Genomic DNA, 10,781 nt, shown 5'->3' on the forward strand with positions numbered 1-10,781 from the left:
AATTAGACATGTCCTCTGGCTCCCTCTAGTGGTTGTTTCATCGAACAGTTCATAACCGGTTTCTGCTACGAGCTCCACTGATGCACTTTGTAATTTAATGTTCTGTATTACAGCCTTCAGAATAAAATCTCCCTCTGAGCTTTAATACCCATGAATCCAGTCATATTTATATTAATAAATGACTGACATCATGAAGCATTTAGAACCTGGGTTCAGTTCATTAAAGTTCTCTTTGATCAAATTAAATACCATTAAGCTGCTGTCACTCATATATTTGTCCATAAAGTGGATCTGTTTAAATGTGGGGGCTGCACAGTGATGCAGCTAGTAGAGCTGTTGCGTTGCACCAAGAAGGTCCTGGGTTCAATTCCCGGTCTGGGGTCTTTCTGCATGGAGTTTGCATGTTCTCCCTGTGTGTATGCATCCGGGTACTCCGGCTTCCTCCCACCATCCAAAAACATGACTGTCAGATTGATTGATCGATTGATTGGGTGTGTTTATCCTGTCCATCTCTGTGTTGCTCTGCTCTGTTGTCCATGGTGTACCCCGCCTCTTGTGTAAGATCATGTTTAATGTTTAGATTGATCAAAAAGTAATAACTCAGAAACAGGAAGAGCAGAGGAGTGAGTGAAAGCCCTTATTCATACAACGCCTTCTGCAAAACGCAAAGTATTTGCATCTCTTGACACAACAAAACAAGCACAGTGCCACATTTCTTATTCTTATTTTGGGAGCTGATGGAAATAAGATGCAAAAGTTAAGTAAAGATGTTCCAAAGTTGACTGAACTTTGCATCTCTTGACACAACAAGAGTTGACTGAACTTTGGAACATCTTTGCATTTCTATTATGAGCATCAATTTGAAGCGAGGACCATCTGCGGAGGTTGGTGTGGGTATCATGACCTAAACCTAAACTGAGTTAGTTTTTGTTTTGATGAAGGAGAATGCAAATGCCAGTTTGTTTGTTTTTTTATAATGAGTATAATATTAGAATATTTTCATAATCTGAAACATTTAAATGAGACAAACAAGTTGGGCCGTTATGCAGCCGTCTGGACTCTGATTTCCAACTTTAAGATCTTTGCTGCTTGTCCTCTCCCATTTCCTCTCTGTTTCCTATACAATGAAGGCCAGAATACGTTTGCAACTGTCCTGTGTGTGAATCTATTTGCTGTATTCCCTATGTCTTGTGTTATTTCATGGATTCTCCTTGCAAGTACAAATGTTTTATAAAAGTTATAGATCATGTATTTTATGATTATTATTTATTTTCTTATATATTGCATTTAAGAGTTGACACGTCTCACTTTGTCCCACACAAGCTCTCTCTGTTAAGGTTGTTAGGATCTAATGCAAATTAGATACAAAAACAAACAGCAGTAACCATGGATTAGTATATGTTATACAGTTGTGTAATTTGAAACCCTCCATTATAAAACATGAAACTGGATCTCATCTACATGAGCTTAGAGAGACAAACCCGCTGAAAGAGGAGAGAAGCTACATCAACCCAAACTGACTCTTATTTTACTTATTAGTAGAGGAGGAGGAATCAGGGAACATCCTCTGGTCTGAATATAGTTTAGTGAAGAAAAAGTCATTTTAGTTTGTTTGTCCTCCAAAGATGTTGTGGATTCTGTTCTTCATCTCTCTGATTGGTAAGCTGCTCATTTACTTTATAGTTTGACATTTTAATACTATAAATATTTTTTAAAAAGCCCTAACAGTTTAGTTTTACTGTCAGTGACCTCCTACTTTATCCCACAGCAAAAATAATCCCAAACTTCATAATAAGAGTTTAATTTCAGGGTCTGAAGCAGAAGTTTATGAGTATTAATGACTGTATTCAATCTGAAAATGGCTTTGACATTTTCCACTATAAAACTTTATTTTTTTCATTTTTCTCTGCAGGAAGGCTGTGTGCAAGTGATGGCTCAAGTAGGTTCAATGTGTTTTTTCTTTGATATCCATTTAATATTTAACTTTTCATGTCATAGTTTTATTGTAGATAACTCTCATATGAAGACAAATAAGCCGTAAAATGATTGTCATGTGAAGATCAACACATTGAAGTTAAATTCTCTGTATTTTGAAAGGTTCATTCACAGATGGCTGCAACACACCAAATATAAATCTGAGGGACAAGAAAGCATACCAGTCTACAACCTATGATGGGTTCTTCACAAAATACAGTGCTTACAGAGCCTTTGATGAGTATCATTCAACATGTTCTTACACCGAATATCTGACTAACTCCTGGTGGACTGTAGACCTGCAGGGTGTTTACAACATTACCTGCATCTCTATTTTTAATGATGACAAATGGTATAGATCTACACCAGACATATCAGGTGCCAAGATCTACATCGGGAACTCTCATCAGAACTTCAGCACCAACAACAAGCTGTAAGAGTTTCAATTACCTTAAACTGATTTATTTTACATTTGAGTCTTTTTCATGTGTTTCATCCAATGCAGTCATTCTTTTTCTGATCTTCAAAATACATATTTAATCATTTGGTTGTTATGCTCCGAAGAGCCAAGAGGTAATAATCAACAGAGATTAAAGTTGATTAACAATATTTATTGCTTCTCAGATAAGGGGGTTTCCCATTAAACTTTATCCATCTGTTGTTAATCCACTAACATTTGACACAAAGTGACCCGAAAACAAAACCACAGGACATACAAACAAAAAAAAAAAGAAAAACAGTTAGTCCACCCTGACATACTGTATACTAAGAAGAAACAAACACAATCAAATAACTGGCTTGACTAACAAAAGAAAAAAACTAACTCAAAGGACAGCAGGCAGCAGTAGCTGTATTTCCATTACACATAATAGAACTGAGTCAAATAAACCAACACTCAGTCAAGGTCGGATCCAAAGGACCTGGTGTAGCCTGCAGCGGTGAATAACCAAACGCCTTTACATTGGGATAAATGTGAAGTTAAATCTAATTTCTAGTTTCAACTTCCTGCTTTGAAGAGTTTATTTTGTCTTGTCAACTTTAATTTTCTCTCTCTTATCCAGGGTTAAAAACATCACAGCCTTCAAAACGGGTCAGACCAATGTCTATGAGTTCTCTACTTCAGTGTCGGGGCGATACGTCACTGTGATCATACCAGAAGAAAAATACATGGCTCTCTGTGACATGACAATCACTGGAACAAAAATGGGTAAGTGATCCATGTTCATCAACTCTCACCATCAATAAACTACATAACATGTAATAATTTCACCTTTCAGAGGAACGGTCAAGCTGTTGACTAATGCAAATATATTGGGTTACTGTAATAATTTACATGTTGCTGCATAACAACACCTTATTTTTATCACCCGTGTTGTGGAATGTTAGGATTCAATGTTGTCATTTTATCATAATTCACTGGCTATGATTGACTTTAATTAATTTTCTTTTTTAAGCTTCACCTTTTCTACTGATTGACCAAAACAAGACCTGGGAAGAAGCTCTGTCCTACTGCAGAGGTAACCACAGAGGTCTGGCCTCCATCTTGGATGAACAGATGCAGACCTTTGCTGAGCTGGAGGCTGAGAAAGCCAAAAGTCCCTTTGTGTGGATCGGACTTCACTACGGCTCCTCCCTCCAATACTGGTTCTGGGTTGATGACAGTGAAGTAGAGTTTAAACGCTGGAGTTATGGCAAACCAGAAGAAAACTGTGACACCAGTGGAGCCATGGAGAAAGAAGGAGACCATTTGTGGTTCAGCAAGTCTGATCATGAAAAGTTTAATTTTATCTGTGCTGTAAACTAAGAGCTGTAACATCTGAGTTACCATAGCTTTACTTTCAGTGAATCATTCAAAAAAACAATCACATCTTGTGTTGTTGCATCACTTAGTGTGTTTGTTTTTCTGTATTGTTCTATATTGTAGACTATTTCTCTAATCTCTGACATTTTTACGATCTGTGTAAATTTGACTAATTAATTTAGGAAGTCCCTGGATAAATTAAATATGTTCTCATCCCTGGCAGATTTATTTATTACCTTCTTGCTGGAATGGAAAATCTGTTTTTTTGAGCTTTATTTCATGTTATAAAGTTATTCCCTCATCAGAATCATATCTGGAGTGTTTCTTTGATTCTTTCATTCATGTTTAGGGAATAAATAATCATTCCACAGGTTAAATCTCCCATGGCAACCATTCGGCGTGCGTAGGTGTTTGCTTCTGCAATGGACCAACTATTTCCTCATTGGCTCTGGCAGGGCCCCAAATGCTGTTTTGTATATTTGTGAAAGAACAGTGTCAGAATGCCTTAATATTATCTTATGTGTCATGTTCAGCAATAAGCCAGAGCCAAAACACTTGTTAGTTTTCTTCCAGATAAACTGAGTTAGTAAAGTAATGCTGCTGCATGCAGATAATGTTAGCTAAATGTTGAGTATTCCAGTACTTCAGCAGTATGATGATGCAGGACCTTCCTGGCTTAAATGAGGATTACAATTTGATGAGAAAAAAGAGAAGGGATGTGAAGATTATGTGGAGGAATTTCAACTTATTTTTGTAAGACTGATATGAAAAATATAAAGCTGAAGAAAATCTGTAACCATTAGAAAAAAAGTGGTGCAAAATCAGTCATTTTAAGCTAAAACAATCACAAAAAGGAATTCAAATAAAAATGCCACTAAGCTGTTTCATTCAAATATTTTTCTACTTTATTTATTCATTTATTTCAAACAGATTTTTTAAAACAAGCAATCAATAGTATAGAGAGAACATGTGCATACATAACCAAGAACAAAACCATTTGTTTACTGCTACTTACTTACCGACTTAATAATTATCAAAACCTTTAATTAAAACCATGTTATAATATTTATGTAAGTGTTAAATATACGGTGCTAAAGAGCCAACAAATACATTATATTACATAGACAAAATTGCTACAAACTAACTCTTATGACAAGACAAGAAAATCTATGGATGATAATAATAGAAATGACGACTGTAAATAACAACCAGACATACAGCATCAGAATAGTTAACAACAAAGTACATCTATAAATTCTTCTTAACATGTGTTATATAAAAATGATTAAAATAAAAAACAGAGAGGGAAAAAAACCCCTAATAATAATAATAATAGTAAGATAACAATAATAAGTTATCAATAATGGTAATAGTAAGACATAGGAATTAACAGAGCAAAGTGAGTCAGAAATTTTGATTGGCCTATAAATAATTTCTACTTTTAAGCACCATGTGGTTGCAGTTGCTGTTTTATGTAATCATCATATCCTGTTTTGCTGTTTTGCATAATATATGATGCATATCAAAGAAATTGTGAAAGTTTGTCTTTAATTACAAAAAACAAACAAACATGCAAATATCTTCTGGTTCTTGTATAAACTAAAGTTTCTAACAGTGTTTGCTCTCAACCAGAGCTTTGTTTAATGAAGTCAGGAAGGAAGAAGAATCTCAGTGTAGAACAGGAAACACTAGAGAGGAGAGAACATCTTCTCAAGGATAAGAGGACAAGGTGCTGTCCACATCACACAAACAAATCAGAGACAGAAGCTTTTCTTTCTTCATGAGAAAGAACTGATGGAGTAAATAAAATCTGTTTGCAGTGTTATTTCAATGCGCAGATGAAACTGAACTTTTCATCACCAGACTTGTTGAACCAGCGATGCTGTTCTTCTGTCTCCATGGCTCCACTGGTGTCACAATCTTTGACACCAGAACCAACATTACAATCATCCACCCAGAACCAGGACTCTAGGCTGCAGTCGTAGCGAAGGCCGAACCACACGAAGGGACTGTTGGCTTTCTCAGCCTCCAGCTCAGCAAAGGTCTGCATCTGTTCATCCAAGATGGAGGCCAGACCTCTGTGGTTACCTCTGCAGTAGGACAGAGCTTCTTCCCAGGTCTTGTTTGTGTCAATCAGCTTAAAGGGAGATTCTGGTAAGGAAAGGGGTAGAGAGGATATATTTACAATTTTGTCCGTATTAGAATAATAAATGGTGCACATTTTAGCAATCTGGAATAGGATTTAGTTACATCACTGCATTCAGAGATGCTGCTGTTCCACTAACTTCCATTTTAGCTTGAGTCTTGTTAATTAAAAGAGAAAGTTTGGGTGAGATGGTTGAAACTTTGAGACAGCTGGTTGTTCCAGCAGGACAAAGAAACAGACATCAGAATGAAAGCAGCCGACCTTCAAGTCTAATGAAAGTCAGAATATCTGCCAGAAAACCAACCAGCTTGATAAAAGTCTCCTGTTTCTATCAGGAAGAGTGGTGAAATGTCAGCAATAATTATCACAGAAGCTTGTAAACAGAGACAAAAAAAACTATGTGATCAACATGCAGCTTGCAGACGGGACATTTGTTAAAAGTTTAGTAAGAGTGTATGTATATATTTCTGCTTGTATGAAAAATCTTGATTGAAAATTGACAACAAGGCTTAAATTATATTAGTCTTTCACTTTAAAAGAAGAAAAATCTGTTCCTGCCTATAAAGAGTGTGTATAAATCTCTGTTAGTAGAATATTAGAATTATGAACATGGTTCAGTCAAATAATTGCATTTTACTGGATGACAAAGTGCATCAGGATAAAAACATCTTTTCTCTGACAGAACATTTCACAGACAGATTAATGCAGCACTTTAAAGTGAGAAAATGAGCACACGCCCAACATGTGCAAATAAATAAAATAGTATCTATATATTGTATTAGCACACATGACAAAAACTGAGACCAAAACATTTTTCGTCTTTGTTTGAAAATTAATGGATGAATTTAAAAGCGTCAAACCATCTTCAGCCTGTAATGAATTTATTTGCCTGAGATTTAAATGAAACATACCGAGCTCTGTGCCAGTGATGTTCACCTCACAAAGAACCAAGAATTTGTTTTCTGGTTTGATCACGGTGACGTAGCGCCCAGACACCGATGTGGGAAATTTGAAGACATTTATCTGACCTGTTTGGAAGCTTGTGACGTTGAAAACCCTGAACAAGAGAAAAAAAAAACAACAGAGAACTGAGCTGACAATGAATACAACTGAGTGGTTTTGAAAATGGAGATGCAGAAGGTGGAGCCACCAAGGAAAGCAGAGAGTTTGTTATGACTCCATGTTGGGAAGAAATCAAAGTAACTCAAAAGGAAACCTTTTGAAAAATGTCAGACCTTCTAGCTTTCTGAAACTGTCAGAATTTGTCAAAGTATTGACACTACTATGACATATGCACTCACCGGCCACTTTATTAGGTACACCTGTCCAACTGCTCATTAAGGCAAACGTTGTAGTGGAAAACCACATGGCAGCAACTCAATGCATTCAGGCCTGTAGACATGGCCAAGACGATCTGCTGCAGTTCAAACTGAGCATCAGAATGAGGAAGAAAGGTGATTTAAGTGACTTTCAACGTGGCAGGGTTGTTGGAGCCAGACAGGCTGGTCTGAGTATTTCAGAAACTGCAGATCTACTGGGATATTTGTGCACAACCATCTCTAGGGTTTACAGGGAATGATCGAAAAAAGAGAAAATATCCAGTGAGCAGCAATTCTGTGGGTGCAATGCGTTGTTGATGCCAGAGGTCAAAGGAGAATGGCCAGACAGGGTTCCAGTTGATAAATGGCAACAGTAACTCAAATAACCACTCGTTACAACCGAGGTATGCAGAAGAGCATCTCTGAATGCACAACATGTTGAACCTTGAGGTGGATGGGCTACAGCAGCAGAAGACCACACCGAGTGCCGCTCCTGTCAGCTAAGAACAGGAAACTGAGGCTACAATTCACACAGACTCACCAAATCTGGACAATAGAAGATTGGAAAAACGTTGCCTGGTCTGATGAGTCTCGATTTCTGCTGCGACATTCGGATGGTTGGGTCAGAAATTGGCATCAACAACACGAAAGCATGGATTCGTCCTGCCTTGTATCAATGGTTCAGGCTGCTGCTGGTGGTGAAATGGTGTGAGGGATATTTTCCTGCCACACTTTGGGCCCACTAGTACCAGCTGAGCATCGCGTCAACGCCACAACCTACCAGAGTATTGTTGCTGACCACGTCCATCCCTTTATGACCACAGTGTACCCATCTTCTGATGGCTACTTCCAGCAGGATAACGCACCATGTCATAAAGCGCCAATCATGTCAGACTGGTTTCTTGAACCCAACAGTGAGTTCACTGAACTCCAATGGCCTCCACAGTCACCAGATCTCAGTCCAATAGAGAACCTTTAGGATGTGGTGGAACGGAAGATTTGCATTTTGGATGTGCAGCCATGCACATCCAAAATGTGCAAATATGGACCAGACTCTCTGAGGAATGTTTCCAGGACCCTGTTGAATTTATGCCAAGAAGGATAAAAGCATTTCTGAAGGCAAAAATTGGGTCCAACCCCCTCACTACCAGTGGCTGGTGAGTGCATGTAAACAAATTTGAGCAAAGCACTGAAATTCAAATCCAGGTTTAAAAATAGCTTTGGATGAGAAATCCCTTCTGTAAAACATTTAACAAAGAAAGGAAGCAAAATGTGCATGAAATTGATCATTAAAACCATAATTTCTCTTTTGAGGTATCAAAATGTGACATCATTTTCATTAAGGAAACAGGATGTTCTTACAGTGTGTTCTTGGTGCCGTTGTTCTGCAGAGAGTTCCCAATGTAGATCTGAGCTCCTGACAAGTCAGTATTATAATCGGTTGGATTAAATACAGACATACAGGAAATATTGTAAACAGCCTTCAGGTCAATTCTCCACCAGGCCTTGTTCTGCTGCAGGGTGTGAGCACATGTGGAGCGATTCCCATTAAAGGCTCTGTCACCAGTGAACGGTATGCTACTAATATTAGTGTAGACTGAAGACTGAGATGCTTCCTTGTCAGTCAGATTGATGTTCTGTGTGCTGCAGACATCTGGGAATGAAAAAAGAAGAACTGATCGTTACTTTTACAATCCATGAATTACATAAGTTCAGTTTCTAGAGTTCAGCAATGTTATTTTAGCCTCACCTGCTGTCTGCTCAGTTTCACAAAGCCTTCCTGTGAAGTGCCAGAGACATATGTTGAAAGTCTGATTTTTATTTATTGACCGACTTGAAGTTAATTTTGAAATAATCACCACATTCTCACACTAGTTTTACTCTTTAGTGTTGTCATTTAGTTTCATGTTGTTGTTGAGCTCATTCACTGTAAAACTGGACTTTTTTGATCACTTAGATGCAACATTATAATAGTTTGAATCATCAGTACCAGACTAAACTGATGTTTTAGTAAATAAAATGACTTACCAATCAGTAAGATGGATAACAGTGTCCACATCATCTTAAGTAGAAAAATATTTTGTCATTAGTTTTGTGAAATCACTTACTAACAATTTTCTACAAATAATTACATTCAAATTAGAAAGTACAGTTTTGTACCGATTGATTATTAAAAACATAGAATATCTTTCTTTTTAGCTCACATTCCCTCCACTCACCTTGGCAGGATGTTGCTCACTCTCAGCCTATGTGCATCTGATCCTCTCTGTCAGCCACAGCCCAACATTTATTTTATATTATGAGAAACCCTGATGCAAATGAGAAGTTGTTTCTGCAGAGGTCAGTTTTCTGCATCTGATTTGCATCAGTGAAACAAGAAATATATAATAATAACGACAACACTCTTCATCAGCAGCTCTGATGAAGAGCTCATCTGTTTCTTAGGAACTTTAGAGTTTTCACATGAACTTTGAAAAGGACTGAGTGACTCCCAAAACCTTTGTAAGAAGCCATTCTATAATCAATGCAAAAATAGGAATATTGAAGAAAAATAAAACTTTCTCATGTGCAATGTATGTCGCCAGCTTTCTCCCATTCACTTGGATTCCTCCAGTAGAATGTTTTTTTTTTTTTTACTGGGTCAATGTACAGAATGAGAAGTTGTGATCAATGACATCATGTTTCTGCGCTGGTTTAGATTGTAGTCCTAGCTTTAGCAATGGCAGCAGTAGATGTGAACGAAGCCACTTTCAGTCTGTGTACATAACAATTTTAGATAATTATATTATTAACTATTTATTGACTGATACTAGTGTTGTTAATAGCACAACAAAATGTCACCATCTGGCAGAAATACTCAAGCCTGGAAATCTGTCACCTAAAAAATAAAAAATAAATAAAACATGTCCTCTGGCTCCCTCTAGTGGTTCCAATATCACAGATCCTTAAATGCTATTTTGCACAAGATGAGTAACAGGACGACACAGAGACATTGTGAAAGTCAGTATTTGATTACAATAAACTGGTTCCCACAAAAATGAAAGCTTCTCACACAGTTTGCACCCAAATAGACCAAACGGTGCTTGATGAGGTCAGGAAAAACTGCACTTAAAAATCTGCCTCAATGAAATCAATGTTCTTCAAAAAGTTTGCATATTCTCCCTGTGCATGGTGGGTTCTCTCCAGGTACTCTGGTTTCCTCCCACAGTCCAAAAACATGACTGTCAGGTTGACCTCTCTCTCTAAATTCTCGTTCGGTGTGAGTGTGTGTGTATATGGTTGTTTGGCCTGTCTGTCTCTGTGTTGCCCTGCGACAGACTGGCAACCTGTCCAGGATATGCCCCGCCTCTCGCCCGTTGACCTCTGAATATAGGCACCAGCAGCCCTCATGACCCCACCAGGGATAAACATGTAAGATCATAGAAGGATGGATGTTTAAATGTGAGCAAAAAGTAATAACTCTGAAACAGGAAGAACAGAGGAGTGAGTGAAAGCCTTTATTCATACAACACCTTCTGCAAAACGCAAAGTATTTGCATCT

The 10,781-nt window shown here is 37.6% G+C and overlaps 2 protein-coding genes across 2 annotated transcripts; one reads left to right on the forward strand and one right to left on the reverse strand.

The window, feature by feature from the left end:
- Positions 1 to 998: 998 nt before the first annotated feature.
- On the forward strand, positions 999 to 4,022 carry LOC106964241 (fucolectin-1-like). The gene is made up of 5 exons (XM_015059638.1): positions 999 to 1,659; positions 1,913 to 1,939; positions 2,098 to 2,407; positions 3,036 to 3,181; positions 3,429 to 4,022. Exons 1-5 carry the CDS (start codon positions 1,626 to 1,628, stop codon positions 3,776 to 3,778), a joined length of 867 nt encoding a protein of 288 aa, XP_014915124.1. The 5' UTR covers positions 999 to 1,625; the 3' UTR covers positions 3,779 to 4,022.
- Positions 4,023 to 4,733: 711 nt separating this feature from the next.
- Positions 4,734 to 10,040, reverse strand: LOC106964243 (fucolectin-1-like). Its single transcript, XM_015059641.1, has 6 exons — positions 9,460 to 10,040; positions 9,269 to 9,302; positions 8,991 to 9,020; positions 8,603 to 8,894; positions 6,833 to 6,978; positions 4,734 to 5,926 (listed from the first exon to the last, which is right to left on the reverse strand). Exons 2-6 carry the CDS (start codon positions 9,300 to 9,302, stop codon positions 5,598 to 5,600), a joined length of 831 nt encoding a protein of 276 aa, XP_014915127.1. The 5' UTR covers positions 9,460 to 10,040; the 3' UTR covers positions 4,734 to 5,597.
- Between the last annotated feature and the right edge of the window lie 741 nt (positions 10,041 to 10,781).

This window comes from Poecilia latipinna, unplaced genomic scaffold (assembly GCF_001443285.1).
Source record: "Poecilia latipinna isolate Pla-1442-1.1 unplaced genomic scaffold, P_latipinna-1.0 Scaffold1645, whole genome shotgun sequence".
NCBI lineage: Eukaryota > Metazoa > Chordata > Actinopteri > Cyprinodontiformes > Poeciliidae > Poecilia > Poecilia latipinna.